Source organism: Corvus moneduloides, chromosome 1, assembly GCF_009650955.1.
Source record: "Corvus moneduloides isolate bCorMon1 chromosome 1, bCorMon1.pri, whole genome shotgun sequence".
Taxonomy (NCBI): Eukaryota; Metazoa; Chordata; class Aves; order Passeriformes; family Corvidae; genus Corvus; species Corvus moneduloides.
Window position 1 is genome coordinate 15,682,600 of NC_045476.1, and position 19,343 is coordinate 15,701,942.

General features: G+C 38.5%; 1 protein-coding gene across 4 annotated transcripts in view; it reads right to left on the reverse strand.

Annotated features, from left to right (window-relative positions):
• CCNY (cyclin Y) overlaps nucleotides 1-19,343 on the reverse strand; it is a 123,222-nt gene that overhangs the window by 19,849 nt on the left and 84,030 nt on the right. For all 4 annotated transcript variants that reach the window (XM_032099830.1, XM_032099838.1, XM_032099848.1 and 1 more), the window contains 4 exons: nucleotides 10,360-10,460; nucleotides 7,270-7,305; nucleotides 3,399-3,456; nucleotides 3,179-3,298 (listed from right to left, as the gene is read on the reverse strand). In XM_032099830.1, coding sequence (XP_031955721.1) covers nucleotides 3,179-3,298; nucleotides 3,399-3,456; nucleotides 7,270-7,305; nucleotides 10,360-10,460 — 315 coding nt within the window. The remainder of the gene's footprint in view (nucleotides 1-3,178; nucleotides 3,299-3,398; nucleotides 3,457-7,269; nucleotides 7,306-10,359; nucleotides 10,461-19,343) is intronic.

Here is a 19,343-nt window from a genome sequence, read left to right on the forward strand (position 1 = left end):
TATGAACTTTGTAAGGTATTTCAAAAGCGTGGTCCTCTGCACTTCTCAGAATAATTCAGCTCATGTACTATATGTATTTACATATCACTGTGTCTGATCTGCCTACAGCATACAGACCCCACATATCTGCAAATGCTAAATGTGTCCCCTCTGAAACTACTATGGACACAGAAGTATATTAAAAGAGTCTTAAATTTGGCCTATTTGCAAAAAACTCAGAAAGTCGTGCCAAGGCAAAGCAGAAAACTTGGACCATTCTGCTCTTCAGGTCTAGTTCATAGGATTGTTTTCACAGAACAAAAGAACACAGCATAAATATTTAATTCTCCTGACATGCAAACACTCTATTGTTTTCCTGTTCGTATGGGTAACACTCCTGTTCACATTTTTATTTGCCATCCAATTAGTAGATTAACACAAGTACAGCTTCCCACCTCTGCATCAGAGGAGACGCTGAAGAGGAGACAGGCATTTCTCAGTTTTAGTAAAGGTGGGAATACTCCAGGGCAAGAGAGACTTTTCTCAGTAAGTCAGGTCACAGAATACAGTTATGCTGTTCACTGAGATTAGAACCACTGTTTGCAAGCTTTGAATTGGCAAAATAATTCTTAAAACTAATTTTATTCTTAAGGTATTCTATTATAAATAAATAATGTGAATTAGTATTTAATTGTTTCAACCTGAGATTTTAATTTTCCACCTATCAGTATGGGAAATCTCTTGGCACCTCTGAAGGCTGTGTGAAAATTAAATTTTTTGTTTAATTATAAATTGGTTTTGCTGTAATAGTGGAGGCTTTAATTGAAGTATTTTAATTAAGTGCTTGAAGCCACACAATGTCGGCTTTTTGCTGCAGAACAGCTTACCTCAGAGTCTAGAGTTTCACATTTACTCAGCTCCTGTACTGAACACAGACTGCTGTACAGACTCATTGTTACTGCTGCTTTTACCTGGTTAATGCATGTACCAAGACAAACAGTGGGTGCATTCAACCACACACTTTGGACCATGTTAATAATGTGGGCAGCAAAATGGGGTGCTTAGAACTGTTTAAAAATAATTAGAGTGAGTGAAAGAAAGTTAAGGCTGTAGCATCTTGTTCAAAATGTCTCTGATCCCCACACTTCCTGCCTTCTGGCAACCCTCCCAGGAGGAACAAGTGGCAGACAGGGCTATCAGATTGCTCTCTGACGGACAGCCAGACTACAGCAAAACATAAGCTCCAGCAGGGAATGCTGATCTCTTCTTCTCCAGACAGGATATCAAAACTGAAAGCACTTGCAAGCTTCATAAACAGCAGTATCAACATTATTAAGATTTCAGGAGTGTGGGAAGGGGGAAAGGGTCGATTGCTTTTTCAGAGATTAGTTTCCACATATGAGTGTTTCAAAAACAACACAATCTGTGTCTGGGGCCCCTCCTGATGACACAAACAAATAAAGAAATGGGATCTAGAAGTACAGAGGAAACTGAGAACAGCAGCAGCAGGATTTCGTACTTGTAAAACACTATGTGAAAACTCTGAAGGTTTCTGAAAAGAGGGGCCAGGCAGGTGTTATTATCCTGACAACATAGGCAAGAATAGCAGAATGGTAAACACTGATCACCTGCACCAAATCTATCCATAAACATTTGCGTGGCTATAATACATTTTCCTGTTACCACTGTACTGGGTAAAAAAAAAACAAGCCACCTAAGTTTTCAAGCACGAACAACTATGGAAACTGCTTCTGCAATATAACAAATTAACTAAAAACATTTATACTTCATTGGAGATCACACCAAAAGAGTTACTTGCACGAAAACCACACAAGAACCAGAAGAGGCAAGGAAGTAGTTATATAAGACTTGTGGGAAAAAACTTTCCATATATTGCAGTAACAGAAAGGTAATGCTATTAAAAAAAGAAAAAAAAAGCCCCCTTCCTTTCTATTAAACAGTGACTGATCAAATAACCTAAGATCGAATAACAGATAAATACAAGGTAATTGGCAGTGGATTAATTAAATTACAGAAGAACATACTGATTCACACAACAGATCTTGTCTCCAGCAGAAAACACTTAGGAAGAGAAGGAAGAAGGACAAGCACCTAGTACAATTATGCAAAAGAGACGGGCAAAATGTCATTTCAGAAAAAAAATGGCTGCATCAAGCAACTAGGTAGAGTAATACTACAAAATGTAAGGGTGGAGCACTGTAGGGTGTTTCTTGCCCTATTTCTCTCATATTCCTGTTCTTTACTGGCTAGTACAATTCATTCTGACTGTCTGAAGGAGAAAAGCCTGCCAACTAATCTTGGAAGCCAAGGGAAATAGATTAACAGAGGAAATGAGTAGGTCTGGGCTTCAAAATCCACCTTCTCCAATTTCCCCTTCTTCCATCTAAAATGCATAACTAAGCTGTTATGAAACCACATGTTGTAGTGGTAAAAAACCATTTTGTTATTTTAAAATCTCTGAGTGAAGAACATGGCCAAAATTGTGACTGAAACCTGAAGACGCTTGTCAGAATTGGCAGGATATAAATTTCAAGAAAATTAAGAAATTCCCAGCTGGTGGAGATCACTTTAGCTCTTTTAATCCACATTGCTGATCCACACCAGCTGAAAATTTGAACCTTCTTTTGTGTTGTTCTATTTTTAAGTAGCTAAACTTCGGACTTGAGTATAATTGTTCACTCCCATGACAAGTATAGTGGAAGCAGAAGAGAGCCAGCATGTCCCAGTCACTCACTGAATCCTTCATGTGCCTGTCAATTCTTATTAGTGCTATCAAATTACCTACAGCTGTTCCCAAGTCTCTGCTGGGAGCTACAGGGATACACAGCAAACCCCCCGAAAGTTGAAGCCTTTCTGCTTTTAACATTCTCTCATGTTCAGACCACCTATGCCACCTACATTTACTCTGAGCCACCGTCGTGGCCTGTAATACTCTCACTCCTGAGGGCAGGACCCCAGGTTTTGTGTCACATGTTAACCCAATCTCTTCTTCCATCACTTACTCTACCCATGAAAATTAACTGTGGCATCTCTTTCCATTAAGGAATTTCCTTGGTCTCCATAGTGAGAAAAAATTTCCTGGCAGCACCTAGATCTATTAAATCATACAAACCCAACTTAACCTTTGAGAACAAAACTGGGTCTGTCAGCTGGCTGATGTCATCCCTCAGACACTCACCAGGGTGACAATGGCACATTCAGCAGTCAGTTGAGCAGCACTGAACAACGTCCGGACAAAGCGGTAAATCTGTTTCTGCTCCGGGTCATGTTTGTCATAGTCTGGTGGCACTTCGGATTTCTAAGGAAGAAACACTTCCAAATAGGTGACTGAAACAAAACGAAGCAGACAGAAAAAAAGACAGTTCACATGAAAGGGAAGGAGAGGCAGATGAACTTACCGAAAGGGGATGAAGATTTTCATCAAAAATATCTAAGAGCATTCTTCCGTCTGTGTCCCTAAAAAGTATTAAAACCAAAGCACCGTCATTATCTGAAAAACACAGCACACAACCCTCATAGACACAAGTGCACCATGAAAACTCCAACAACTCCACATGCTGTGGGGTGCTTAGAAACACTGATGAAATGTGATTTTCAAATAGAAGTTGGACCTATTCTGCCATAAGGCTCTCATGTAATATGGAATTCCCATTACAAAGCATGCTAAAACACTCAGCTTTCAGAGCCCGAGATACAAAACTGTTGTGCTCATTATTGTGAGGCTTAAGAAGTACTACTACAAACTTGTGATAAAATCAGCACAGCTTACTCTCCTCCTTTTAACTTAATCATGTCCACCCCTGCAATCTCTTAACTCCTCTTCCTCCTTTATTACCAACATTGTAAATGCTTAATAATACGCAATGCTGTTTTTACAGTAATCTTTTAGTTAATACACACATACTTCACTTTTAATTTATTTAGAAAACCCTATCATAGTAATGATTTCTGCAAGCCAAAAGAAGCATATATATAAAAAAATCAGACAAAATAATATTCCTATTCATTGGTTTATTAGACATTTCTCTGAAATCCCTGTAGCTCAATATCAGCATGCATGTTGATGCAACTTTACAAGCCTAACATCCAGGATGCAATATAAGATTTTTGCTGCATGTAACTTTGGCAAGGACACTAACAAACACAAAAAGCAAGGGGTATAACTGTATCAGTTAGAACTGGCACTTTCTGGACAGATGCATCCATGTGACCTACTTATTACAATCCCATCTTTATTTTTAGCATCCCTGGTACTCTGATCATACAGCTCTTAAGAAACAAACCACTGAATGTATTTTCTATCTTTACTCAGCAGCATGTGTCTCTTAGAGCATGTGAACCACAAGTTTTACAGCGGATTCATGTCTGCAAAATGCATTTATTAGCAGCTAACATTTAAACCTCAACATCTGAAGGTGTCATCTTTTCTACTAAAATGGGGGCTAACACTGGAAATAACACATTTGTAAATACAAAAAAAGAGAGGAGTACCTAAATTAAAACAAACACACACAAAAAAAAAAAACGTGGACTGGGGTAATTACTAGAAAATTCCTATCAGCAAGGATTTTAGGGTAGACTCTTTTACGCCTACCTAAAAAAGCCAATATCTTAATGCAGAAGTAGTCTCCCTGACACGATTGGTGTGCTACAGTAAACTATGGCACTTCACAATGCTAACAGAAATAATTTCCTATTTTATTTCTTCAGGTAGTAGCTGCTGTATGCTATGAAGTCACATCTGGCTGCCCTCAAAAATCTATTTAAATAAAACACTAGAGAGGTTTTTGTCTTCACTACAATTCACACTGTACTCTTTCAAAAATGGACCATCTACTGATTACCCAAGCATTCTTTATGGTTAGTTTTCTGGGGTTTATTTTATTTTATTTCTTAAGCAAATTAAAAAAAAATGCTTATGCATTCCTTCAAAAACAAGACGGGTGTTGTTTTGTATCACTTGTTGAATAGCTAAGACAACAAAACATGCAGAAAACTGATCAGTATAATCATGATAGGAGACACTGGGAAAGGGAGGAATGATAACTAGAATGTTACAATCAAATTAGATGTGAGAAACGTGTGAAGAAATACTATATTTCATGTATAGCTTCTCCAAAAAATTAGATTGGTGAGAGTTTGAAATACTAGGAAGTAATTTCGTTTTAAGTCTCCTATGCAGGAGAATAGGACCAACTAAATACTGTCTAAAAAGAATTCTTCTCAGGAAAAGCAGATGCTTGACTCATTTTCTGTCAAAATGAACCCTGAGTCTAGGAGTCACAGTGGTTTCATACTCCCCATCCCCCATAATGAACAAAAATCTCCCACATACGTCAGCAACTTCCTTTTTGCCTACAATTGCAGGAAACAGAACACATGTTTTACTCTTGCTGTTTCAGCAGCAAGCACAACTGAGTGCTGTTATCACATTGTCCCTCCATTCCCAAATGAGAAACAACCCAAGACCCAACAGTTGTTTCACATCCCTCATTGACACATGGCAGCCTGGCTCCAGCATCACTGCTGGGACCCTCTGTCCCAAGTGCAGGCACAGCACTTCCCCACCCCAGGCACATTCCAGGGAAAGCAGCAGCAATCTGTTTCCTGAATAAATCACCTCTCCATCCCAAAAGTGAAAGGACAGATAGCAACTTTCCCAAGAAGGTAACAGTCAGAATGGATTTGTTTTCAAGATTCTGATGCAGGACTCTATTTTTATAAAGGTTTGGTCTCTCTGTCTACCAGTTGTAGGTCAAATTTACATCAACCTCTGCAAGCCCATGAATGGGCATAATTTACTGCTGACAGGGATCAGCTCCATGGCAATCAGCACAAAGAAGTCTGGCATACTGGATGCCTTTTGCTCTGGATTCTTCCTGCTCACTTCTGAGCTCCTACTGAGGTTTCTTACCCTTTGTAGTCTCTAATGTGCCCCATTCTCTCAAGCCTTTTACTCAGCTGCCATGGTACTTAGCAGAGCACTTAATAATTTATTTCCACAAAACTTTGGAGTCTGATTATCTTTGAGATCTCTATTATTTAGTCAAGCATAGCAAAAATTGACTAGTTAACCAAACTAATCCAGGGACCATGGAAAAAAGGGGGGAAAAGGAACCACAGATGGATAAACAAGTAATCCAAGCATGACCACTCATGCCTTATTTCCTGGTAAATGAGATTAAAAGTTCGAGAGAAGGTTTCACTCCAACTTTCGCTTTATATATTGCCACATTTCAGTCCAAGGCCCACTGATGTCTTGGAAAGTCTTCTAAGAGCTTTCAGCAGGAATCAAGCCCTAAGCCTTTCTCCCCTTGTGCACATTTAAAGGTTTCTCTTAAGATGTCAGCCTTGTCTCACAAGTGTGATGGGTTCCAGTGACCTGAACCATGGTCCTGATTGACTTACCAGCTGAACTTTAAACTCATGAGTAATTCCTTTTGTACTAGTGGGACTTCTTATGGTCCAGAAGGAAAAACGTCTAAGTGGCTTGGTAAATCAAGATCTAAGCCAAGTTCTCTGAAAAGGCCAATTGAAAAAGCATGGACACAAAAGTCGCTTAAAATATTTATGCAATCTCTCCTTAGAAATGTCAGGAAATATTATTCTAGGATACTGTGACATATCATGAGGACAGGGAATTTAAGATATGAAAGCACAATTCAACATGAAGAAAGCTCATTTATGTGCCAAGTTATTTTTTAGAGAACCTTTTTTCTATTCAATTTCAATCAACTTGACTGAGCAGAGATCTAAAACATACTAGACCAGAAGAGATAAGCCAGGACCTGCTCTGTTTCTGAGGCATCTTGAATTACAACTGTTCACAATGTTATTCTTCCTGTCTAATTCATGGGTTTTATTTCAAAATCCATGAGCTAACTGATCACTGATATGAGCAGTTAACTTTACAAAGGTGCAGCTAAAAATATAAAACTGAAAGACACTATTCAGATTTCTGTATACATAATTGCAACATATGCAACAATGCAGAAGTGCCCAATGCATATAACACTGAATCATCAGAGCATTTAAATGTTGAGCTGTACTTCCAGATTTTTATGGTAGTTAATCCTCTAATTTTAATTTTTCTATATAAAATAATATATATATAGAAAATGTGTGTGTTTCTTATCCCTAGCATGGCAATTAAGAAAACTACTACCCAAAAACATTTTGGAAGAAATAAAATATGGATTTTTAGGGTTTGAGCAGTTCACTTGTTTCAATAAAAGATATTTTCAGTGCAAGATTCCATTATTCACATACCTGTTTTTGATGTGGTAATATATTGCAAGAGCTACACTGTAAAGAAAAATACAGAGTTAATATCTCAGGACTGTCATATATATATGTTTCTGTCATATTACATATAAATTTAAAACCTAGCACAAAGCATGATGAACAGTATATGGTCAACAGCCTATATTCTTTTGTTCACTCTTGGATACCAGGAAAACTGCTATAAACAGCCAATTTTATAATATTTGTTTTGCACACTCCATGCTTTTTACTAGTAATTAAGTACTTTACAATTTTGAAACGTGATATTTCACATATCACGTTGCACATACTTTCCATTTAATGCCCTACTCCACTAAACTCAACAGTTTAACTCCTACTGACTTCCAAGGTTGAAGACAAAGCACCACAGGCATTGGACATTCTCTTCAGTTTTGCTAATGCTGCCAGGTTAACATGAAATGTTTTAATCACCATTGGCTTACAATTGTGTATTTAAATCCAGTAGCTTGTGTCTGGCTTTACGTAGCTGCTCAAACAGCAGACTCAAATACCATGCTCCTACAGTTTTATGGCATCAAGTTACTTATTTTAACTCAGGAAAGACGACTCCCAGAATAACTTATTGCATTATGCATTTCCCCTACTCTCAACCACACACCAAAGCACCCCCGTTCATCTTTTGCACACAGACAAAAAATGTCCCTCTATTCACAGAAAGTTAAGATTTTGATTACATACACAACTAACTGATCTCATTCACATTTGAGATAGAAGAAAATTAAAGCATGGATTCTTATGGTTATCCTACAGTTTCCAACTCAAAACTCACGCTTTATTCACAATACATATTTATTGAAGGATGAAGCTAAGCCAGCATTCTCCCTACTTACTGCAGCAGCATAAAACCAATCTAAGCTAAATGGGAAAGAGGATGGAGGAGGGAATTCACTCTTTCTCTTTGCAGACAATTTGTTTCGTCAGTGATTCGCTGTAAGATGCTTATGTCTTATACTGATGCAAAATCCCCCTCTTTTCTTTTCCCTAAAAGACCTTTTAAGAGTCAATTGGTTTCTCTCTAATTCTGTTCCAGAATTTTTACATGAAAACTGAGATACTGAATGTTAGGAAAACAATATGTTAGAGCTAAAACATTAGCAGAATTTTAAATTATTTCAGGTTTGGTTGGGGCTTTTTTTTTGAACAGCCATATAGTAGAAAATATCTTTCTCAGTTGAAAGTAAATATATTTTACTAAATTTGTATGAGCTTTTACCTGGTTGCATGAGAAGTTTTTAATCATAAATGTTTTTTAAATTTGACTTTTTTCTATAGATATATATTTAAGGAATCAAGAGATACTGTGTACCATGGACATTTAAAGGCCACAGTCATTACTGAACACAAGAAAAACCCACATTTATGAATGAATTTGATTTAACTGAAAGCTATTCACAAAATGAATTAGTCCTAAAATTTAATTTTAAATTATGCCCTTAGGAACACACCTGAAACTCCAGTTCACTTTATGAAAGCAGATGCAAGAATCTACATGCACAGCTCTGTTTGGTGCCCATATGGTTGCCTTTGTAACAAAATGTCAAATTAAGTTTAGAAAATATTTACTCTTTAGAAATCTGTATCAGAATCTGAAAGTCTCTCAGGGCTGTAACAGAATACCTCATTCTACCTTTCATACACTAGTTCAGCTGACACTAAGTGTGCAGCACTGATGCTAATGATGCAGCTTTCCATCGCCCTACCCCAGCCACCCCTCCTGCTGCAGATGCTGCAGTGGATACAGTAATATTTTAAACACATCAGTGCATAACATGACACAGAAGAGATAAATGAGCTGAGTAAAATGCCTCCCTCTTAGAGTTACCTATGTGCAATTGTCATTTTCCTGCAGAGATTGCAAGGTGTGGGGAAAGAAATGAAGTTATACTACAAAAGCAATAATCCTACTATCTCCTCACCCTTCAACTTGTTAAATGTGCAACCAGACAGAAGATGCAGAGACTTTGTGTGCAAGAGTCCAGCTTCTCACTCTCTGTAGTCCCTTTTCAAGCCCTCTGACCCTTTGCAGCTTCCAACCCCTCCCAGGCTGGCAGCCTGGCCTTAGCCCTGCATGACTCCCACTTGATCCCAGCACCGGCTCTTCCAGCTCTTCTGCTCCCCACAGCTCTGCCCACCGCCATGCACCCGAGTCTCTCCCAAACACACCCCACCACCAGCTCATCCTTCTGTGTCCTCCTTCACAAGGCTGCTGCCAGCCACTGTGGCCCCCCTGAAAATGCTTCTTGGCTGCTGCAGCTGAACCCATCTCTTCTTCCCATGAGCAGCGGCAGTTCTGATGCAAAAGGGGACCCAAAACTCACCCAAAAGGCTGCACACTCTGCATACAAAGGATTTTAGAGTAGAAGAGTATGAGATTCAAGGAGGAAAAAAACCTAAACACCTCAGAAATGAAAACTGTTTTTCAAGTGTTAATCAGAACTATTTTTAAGTTACTAGTGACAGAAACCTGAAGAAAAGCAAGACTATATTCCAGGCAGAAAGAGCTGACAAGGAATCAGGCACCAATTTAACTACAAAACCTTTCTCCTCTCCCCTCTTTTTCCTTTAACAGAAAAATTAAGGACTGTCTTAGTGACCAACATTACAAACTCCTTTGGATGTATTAGACTGAATAGATTTGTCTCTCATGTAAACATCTCTGCATCAGAGATGCTAACTTAATAAATTTTTGCAATTGCATACACTAAGGTAACCAGCCTACGGACAACTCAAGAGAGGCTATCACCACCATTAACAAAGAGTATAAAATGCCTGAGCATTTGGTCTCTATTTTCCCCTTACTGTACAAAATGTAAAGAACAATACTCCACAAATACCAATTTCCTTTCTCTCCAAAAGTAAAAAGGCACCAGTGAAACTTGAAGTGCACATCTGAGACATCACCCAGTAACTCTGGAGCATGACTGATTAAATAAATTTATTACTTCAAAAACTAAAACCTTTGAAGCTTGCTTAGTAATGGTTCAGAAATACATATACATAAATACACACATAAAATGTAAGTTCTAGCAAAAATACATAAATTGTAAAACCCACCATTTGATGGTATACTTGAGGTTTGGTTGACTGACTGTGCTGTCATCCAGGAAAATAGTGGAGCAGGAACTGTACTTCCTTCTCAACTGCCCAGGAGGATGCTATGAAAAACATGCAAAACAACAATGGCAATTATGTAATACCAAAGCATTTTTTTGGGGAAATGTAAGAATTTTAAAAAGACAAATTTCTGTCTCTCATAATGACGCACACAGTAATGTGAGCACATTTTGAAGCAGTTCAGAAAGTTCAGAAATAATTAACAGTGCAAAAGTCACAACAATCCCTGCCTGAGATTTGCTAATGCTTTCAAATCCCAAATGCCCTGCGTCCCTCCTTTCCCAAAACCATGCAAAAATTTTTCTGCAGGCTTACTCAAATACATACATACACTTGGAATGCAAAGATGAACAAGACCTATATTTCTGCCCTCATTCCAAAAGAGTAAATGGAAGAGTAAAAAAGAAATTGTGTTAGCAAAGAAGATTGGTTTACCAACAGATATAAAACCATGCTTGCAGAAAAAAAAAACATTTAAAACCCTCAAAAGAGCTCCTAAGAGAATGAAGTAGGGGAAAGAGGTCTTTCCAGCAGAACTACTAAATTAATAAGGAGAATTCCAAAACAGTAATTCATCAATAATAGATTGTTATCAGAAAGGAAGAAAACTGATCAAAGGACAGAAGAAACGTATATAAGCAAATCTTAAAAAGTCTCTTAAGAGAAAAGGTTTTCAATATATTTCAATCATTTTTCTGCACTACCATAGAAAAACATTGGAAAACTCAGCCAAAAAAACTGTCATTTGACAACACTACTTATTTCTGAACATTTTTTGCTGGGAGGGCTTCTCCTTCAGCCATTTAGAGTAGCCAGCACTCCACCAGTTTAGAGAGAACAGTTTCACCACATCACCTAATAGCTATCACAGTGCTTAATCCTCTTTGATTTTATCTTTGCTTATTCCATCTACACTAGCAAATAACTTGACCAAGAACCTCTGTCAGGAAAGTTAAGACCAGTCAAATTACACATTTAACTCACAACAGAATAGGTTTAAAATTCACATTGACATGGAAATTTTGTCTTACAATTAATGTTGTTTCCAGTGTTTCAGTGGAGAGACCAGTGTCAATGCCATCAGCGGAATTTACAGGTATTTACCAGCTCAGGGCAACTGAGTATCCTGTGACTCCTACCTCAGTACATCTTGCCCTGCCCAATTTCCAAAACAGCCATCATTACCAATGCCAGCACTCATCAGCTCAGTAATGCTCCACTTTCCACAGGCAGCTGACTTCTTAACAGCACTCATTACACAGACAGACAGACTCCTGGCAAAATCTACACACATCTAAGTCATCTGTCTGTATTTCCCAGCTATGAGTGAGAAAACATACAAAGTCTTCTGTTAATTGAAAAAACCCCCCCAACATTATCTGAAGCTGTCACAGTTGTAGGAACATTATGTTCAAATTATCTGAAAGCTTACCAACAAATTCTATCAAGGTCCTTCACTTGACCAATAAAATTGTTGGCCGAACTGCCTTTCTTGGAAGTGAAAAGGTTTACTGAGAAAATGAAAAATACACCTTTTCAAAAATCCTCCAGGACTTTGGAAAGGTACTTTGGAAGCTGACAATACATCTACCTTCCAGGCTATTGTATGTTAAGCAAGGCAACAAAGAGAAAAATCAGATGCGTTGTGAATATTAATGCCATAAAATTTATTATCTAGCATTGATGCATCCACAGAGATTTACTAGGGGAGTGGTGATCCATAGCTCTTATTCTACCACAGTTTAGTTTAAATATCTGCATTAGTCTGTTGAGTACCTTCTCTAGGCATGATAAAGGCAAAGCAACTTAAAAACAGCAAAAATGAGACTCTAGTGGCTGGGGGAAAAATGGGAGATATGCAGACATCTCAGAGTTGTTATTAAAAAAAAAACAACACATGGAAAGTTTTCTTTCTGCATGGTAAGTGTCAACATGTTTTAAAGGTTTAGATAAAATTTAAGATAAATATACTGGATTCATTCAAGGGAAGCACAATTAAAAAACAGAAAACAACTCTGTAGCAACACCACTATCAGATTTAAATATTCTTATGTAAACAGCACTCTAACATTCGACACACATCAATAATAAGAGCAACACACCTTATTTCTGAAACTACCACATCACAGAACTCTTCTTGGATTTTCAGCCCACATCACACTTCATTAGGCTTGGAGCTTTTCACATTTCAGGAAAATACGTGGTGTCTCGTGCCTCACTTTCTGTTCACAACAACTTGGCAGGAAGGAGCACCTCTCCCAGTCAGAAGAATGGTGCCAAGTATAAACCTACACCCTCAGGTAAATATTCACACACCTGTGCCATGTGAACAAGTGACCTGTTGGGAGATCAACGTTCCCAGCTTCTACTCTGATGTTCAACTGCAGCCATATGATGCAGCAGGTAACAGATTTTTTGCCTTTTCCAAATTGCTGGAAAAGGCCCTCACTTTCATATTTTATCTTGACTAAGCTGGGAGGCAGCTGACGTCCCACAGTTCAGTCAAACAGACTTTTATGAGCCCCCATAAAATGAAGCACAGGAACCTTCTCTATCCTAGCAAAGGACAAAAGAGGTTTCTGAGCATCAGCTCAGTATTCAGCACTGTCCAAAAGACAAACTCCCTTCTGTGTCCATTTCAATGGGGTAAGTCTGTGACCAAAATTGTACAGGAGCTTAATGCCTTTGTATTTCAAATCCATCACAGCTGACCACAAAAATTCTCCCATTTAGACAATTCAAAGAGGCTCTAATTAAGAAAAATCAGAAGAGCTGAGAATGACTATAGAGCTTTCGGAGAAATTAGCCAAATCCTCTAATGAGCTCCTTCTAAGGTTCTATCCCACCATAAGGCTGACGTGGGGAAAAGGATAGACTGGTACAGCTCCTTTTGTAAATCTTCATATACAAATACGAGCATAGGACACATGAGGAGCCTTGACAAGCTCTGCTATTGCAAATATTTACAAACTCAAAGCACCTCACTGACATGAAGCGGAATTCACTTTACATGTATTTTGAGTAGCCACAGTACTATTTCTGTACCCAAGCTGAGATTCCGTAGACGCCACGCCTCTCAACTTCAGCAAGACTTCCAGCTTCATCTCACATAAAATTCCCAAAGGGCAAACCAAGGAAAATATGGCAGGTAAAAACTACTTGGAAAATTATAATCTGGTTACCCAGGGATCACTTTCAGATTGGAAGGCTGAAGTAAGGGACATTCCACAGAGGTCTGGTCTACTCCATATAAAATACTGAGCAATAACTTTGATCACAGTTTCAAGGTATTTTTTATTGAATTTGCAGCTGACATTAACTTGCAGAGGACATGTTTCTAAAAAAAAAAAAAAAAGGAATATATCAATAGAATTTGTAGTTACTATGTATGCAACAGGGTAGAGCACCCATCCACTCTGCTCAGCTGGAATTTTATGTCCAGCTTTGGACACTGTATTTCAAGAAAGATTAATTTATTTCAGAGACTCTGGAGGATAGAGAAGTAATATCAATCAGAGATTTGAAAACCCTGATTTACAAGGAAAAGCTGGCAGGCTGGAAAGGTTTTCTCCAGGAACAAAGCAAAAATAATGGCCTTAAGTCATGTTGAATTGAGTTCCAAAGAAGAGGACGCTGTTCTCCATGACCATTGTGGATGGGATAAGAAGGAGCAGGCTTACATTAAACTATGGAAAATTAAGATTGGACATGAAAGTGAGAGAAGTCGATGGCAAAAAAATCTCAAGCCACCACCTTTTTCTAATAGCAGCTATAGCTTAAGTGACTTGAGCAGTGATAGAATCTCCATCACTGAAAGTTGTAAAGAAGAGGTAAAACAAACATATGCCAGGAATAGCTTAGATGCAGGCTTCTGCTCCTAGACAAGAAACCAGACTGAACAAGCTCTTGAGATGAATTCTGGACCAGTTTTCTATCATTTGGTGATTTCTTTTGGTGGAGAGTATTTGTAACTCTTTACAAGCAGTTGCTGTTTTTCTCATTTCAACCAAAGACATTCACTAAGAAATGCTGACATTATAAATCGCAATGAATATGAAATAGGTGTTTTGTGGAATTTCTTTTGTAACAGGAAAAGATGTAGAACAGAAAACTCTGCTTTTTAACTTGCTAAGTTTTTGAATGTGTTACAGAAAAAGCCCCGAGAGATCAAGGTTCAATGTATTTCCAATAATGCAGGCGTTCCTAGCTCTTGAGACTAGTATTTTTTCCCCTTGCACAGCTAGTACTAAGCAAATATCACTGCTTTATTTTTCTTCCAGCTTCATCCTGACACTTTCCAATTTTCCAAATCCTGTGTGTTGTAAGATGTTTGAAGAACAGGTTTTTACCTGAAGTTCACATAAAAACATATTATCAGAAATCTAATGGCCTCGTTTGCCGTCAAAATTACACAAACACAGCAGAACTGCTTCTAGGTACCTGCTTTGAAAGGAATTACAATGAATTCCTAACTTTTTACAATGAGATTATACTAAAGAGTTAGTTTATCTTAGGAAGCATCACTTAGAAATTACATCTAAATTTGTGGGGAAAGAGGAAATCTTGCTATTTCTTTTGTTAAAGTAGGCACTTCAGAGGGGTTTTGTGTAGTAACATCTAACAGAGGGGGCATACTGCCCAAAACCAACACTCAGAATTGACCAGAAGGGCCAGCTCTGGCCTCTTTAGCAGCACTAGTGTGGCTCTCCGCCCCGATAATCAGCAGGATTTGCTCCTTTGGGCACAACACTCCCCTAATGAAGCTATACAGCTTTTGTACCAGTGCTGGCCCTCAGCCAGTCAGCTTCCAGTTTGGCAAAGCAGCTACAGTCTTTTTCAGTGCTCTTTCACACTTGTCCATCAAAAGACAATTCGGAGCTTCTGTACTAAATAATGATAATAGTGTCTCTTCTTCCCATGAACCAGGTGTAAGTCAGTGCATGATTTTAAAAGGTACTATTAAATAATATTTTCCCCCATGGAAAAACTGAGGCTTGCTTGCAGCTGTCTGTGCAGACATGCCCATCAGCTTCCAGGCACTAGAGGCTGGCCAAGATGCTAAAAGGCAAAACTGGCATGTAAAAGTGCACATGAAGCCAAATTACAACAGCAAGCAGAACTACCAGGACTGCTTCTGACTTGGAAAAGGGAGGTTCCTCTCTTGAGGATCTTCTATTGCTTCAGGACATGAATTAGTTCTGACAACACAACTCACAGAAAAAACATGATTTTACAGGTCAACAAAGTGCTTCCAAAATCAAGCAAGCCATGCAACACAATTCCCTGCATGGCTCTGCAAATCTCTGCACTTACTTTCATCTCGCATAATGGGAATACAGAAAAATTGTCTACCTTTGGTGTAGATATATTTGCTGAAACAAAAGTAATAGGAAACTGTACTACTGAATGCTCATCTTCCTCTGCCAACAACTACAATTAAAAAAAAATCCAGTCCAACCACTCTTAAGTAATACCCCTTGTTCCTCATGATTCAACTTTGTCCTCAGTTAATTTCACCCATGTTTGATAATGTCCAAAACTAGTCTAGCTTAGACTAGATCTGCCCTTGCAATGCTTTTGCTCTTAAAGCTTGTCCTCACTCATGTCAACTATAGAAAATTACGTCAGCAAACCACTGAGCTCCTGAGAGGCTCAGCAACCATTGGTAAACTCCTCTGCAGCACATGCAGGCCCAATTTAACCACTGAAAAAGCACCCTGTTTTACAAACATGAAATACTAGATATTTCTTTGAAAGCTAAAATCAGCTCAAAGGCTTATATTTACCAAGCGTGAAATTGCTACTGTTGTGCAATTTCACCAGAGGGACTTTATTGCATTCCCAGCAAAGTTATTACATAGCCCCTCGTAAAAGAACTCTCCTGCATGTTCTCATTCTAACTCAAAAGTTAGCTTTTGTTTCTCCCCATAAAAAAGTTTATCACTTCATATAACTTAGTGCCTTGAGGCTGACAGGAGAGGTAAAATTCTTCACCCTAGAGGACAGGAGAAGAAACTAGGGACTGAAAGACTTTAGAGAAACACATTTCAATTAGTAAGTTTAGGTAAGCCATTAAAGAAAACCTGTTAATTTTAACTTACTAGATGCCTGGAAAGAATCTTAAACTGCATCTATTAGGAATGGCATCAGTGTAGGGAAACTGCTAACTGGACCAGGTGGCCTATAAAGGCCCCCTCTACACCTGCTTCTTTGTGAACTTGCAATGGAGAGGAGCAAAGACCATGTTAAGCAATCTCTAGGAGAACTTCAAGAACACCTGAGAAGCCTCTAATCTATTTTCCAGTTTATCTTGTTCTTCTCTTCGAGTGAGGAATGTCAATTAAAATATCTTAAGGAATTTGGACAGCAATTATAAGCCTTTACAATAGCCAGCCTCGGGCAGTCCCCTTGAAAACAACATTTCATATTTTATGTTGTGCTTTGCTTTCACAGATTAAACTTTTCATAGTCTGCTTTTCAGACTTTGTTCCCATTTCAGCATTTATCTTATTTACTCGTTAACCACTAGTTGAAAGTGTTTGATTATCAGTCACATGTCCAGTAGTTTTACAACAGGGAAGCAGAACAGCTTCTTCATTCATCTGACAAGAAAATTTGGAGCTTACATAGGAGTGCCATACATCATTCCAAGCATGCAAAAAGGCTCAAAGAAATTGCTCCTGCCACACCTCGTATGGCAAAAGACCCCTCTGTTCTCTGCATGTCCCCAGTACTATGTCTGGGGTGGAGCTTGCCCTGATGCAAGTCACCAGGGTCACTTACAAGGACCAGGATTATGACATGAGTGTTGCCCGGTAACTTTTCCCCAGGATGATGAAAAATAATTCTGGTCTATATACAGATGTCAACTTTTCTACTTGGAATGACAAAAGCAGTATTAGTCTGCTGGAATTTGAACATCCAGTTGCCAGGTAGCAGAGAGTGGAAGTCATGACCAGATCCCTAAAAAAAGACATTGATGAAAGGATGCTGTTGCTACACAGCTGGCAGACAGTCTCCAGAATAAAAAATACATGAAAATGAGACATTACTTCCTTTTATTTTCTTTTCCTTTTCCTACCCTTTCTCTTCCTTCAGAAATATTCCAATATGCAAAAAATATCCCTGATTCTTAAGGGGTATTACATAAGCAGAGATTCATTTCAAGAATGTATCTTGCCTTGAAGAGATTACTTGGGCTAACAGAGCATTTTCTCCTTGTGTGAAAGGGAAAATTTCTAGAAAAATTTGAAGGAGAAAACAACCTTTTTTCTCCCCCCACCCTGCTCCTTTGCGCTACAAAAAACCCAGTAAAAAGAAATACCTACTGCAACAACAATAAAAGATTCACTCTTTCTCCACCACCTCCTCTAAAAACACAAAACGTGTCTGTCTTCCTGTTTGCTTTCCTTGTACAGGCAGAGATACTGATGCAATCTCTCTTCTCTGAGAAAGGGAACGCCTCTATCTCAGGCTGCATCTTCATCCCTCTCAGCAGCTTGACTAAGCAGATTAAAAAACATGTGCACACCAAGGCAGCATGAAAGTCATAACAAAAACCAGTGACTGCCAGTGCAACAGGAAAGGGAAGCAGAGTCTGCTGCAACTGCTTAGAAATTAAAACAGGCAGGAAGAAAGCAAACAGGTCAGGTACATTGTAGGTAGGAAACTTCCAGCACCATTCCCAACCTGTCATCTGTCTCCTTGGGCTCCGTGGGAAGACTGAGAGATGACAGCTCCTCCATAGCACTCTGTCACTCCCTCCTTTCATTCTTTCTCCACCCCAAAAAAAGAACAGCTGCTGGCTTCTTCCATCACACCTACTGACAAGGTGAATCTGAAACATGGCAACTGTCAGCCCTTAACAAAGTGTAACAAATCAAAGCAGGAACCCACTATTTGTGTTTGGGGATCAAAGGAAACTATTCAGCCAAATAAAATATTCTTCAAACAAAAGCAAGTGAGAAAGGAAAGGAACAGTGGTGTGGTCATGCTAAGAAAGTACCTTTTTAAATGAGGAACAGTCAATATTACTTTTTTTTATAAGTAATATTTCAAAACTGCATTTGTATAAACTACTATTCTCATCTGTTACTACATTGAATTTGGTAAGCAGTTAAAAAAAAAAGTACAACTTTTTTTGACACTTCTCTTTCTAACCAGCCCCCCCATATCACTTGGGAGAAATTCAACTCTGGCTGCAAAATAACCAGTTAAGCAGATACTACACAAAAAGATAAAAATATTTTGTTGCTCATCTTGGTTATTTATCACAAAAGGACCATAGGCATCAAGAACAACAACAAAAAGATGACATCATGGAAAAACCACAAAAGAAAAAAGCACTGCATTATGGTGAGGAGTTCTTTTAAAAGAAAGACAAAAGAACACTACAGAATTTATGTTCTCTGGCATGTTTCCTCCAGAGCAGACGTGGGGACCCAGCACTTCACATCAACAGAGGAACAGACGAGTAGCAATAGCTCCTGTTAGCACACACTGAGAAACAGTGGAAAAGAGCTGATTAGTCAATAGGGTATATCATAAACCCATGTACCACGTAAATAAGACCCATCATTTGTCACATACAACTGTTAAATCTAAGTAATTCCTTAAATTTCTTCCAACAAGGTGGTCTAGGAAAACCATGATGGTTCCCTGCAGTCTGAAAACCTAAACACAGTTCCAGTTATAAGCCACAGCTACCCCTTCGAAAATGATCACCAGTTTGTGCACCAGCTTTAGCACACTGAAGATTTAGGAGGTGCTGAATGAATACTCACAGGTGTGCTGAAGAAACAAATTACCGGGACATGCCTGAAAATACAGTTTATCTATGAGTATTGTCTAAAAAAACTTAACTGACTTGTAAAGACAGAGAGAAAGCCATGGTAAGGACTCCAGCTTCATAAAGGTTCATTTTT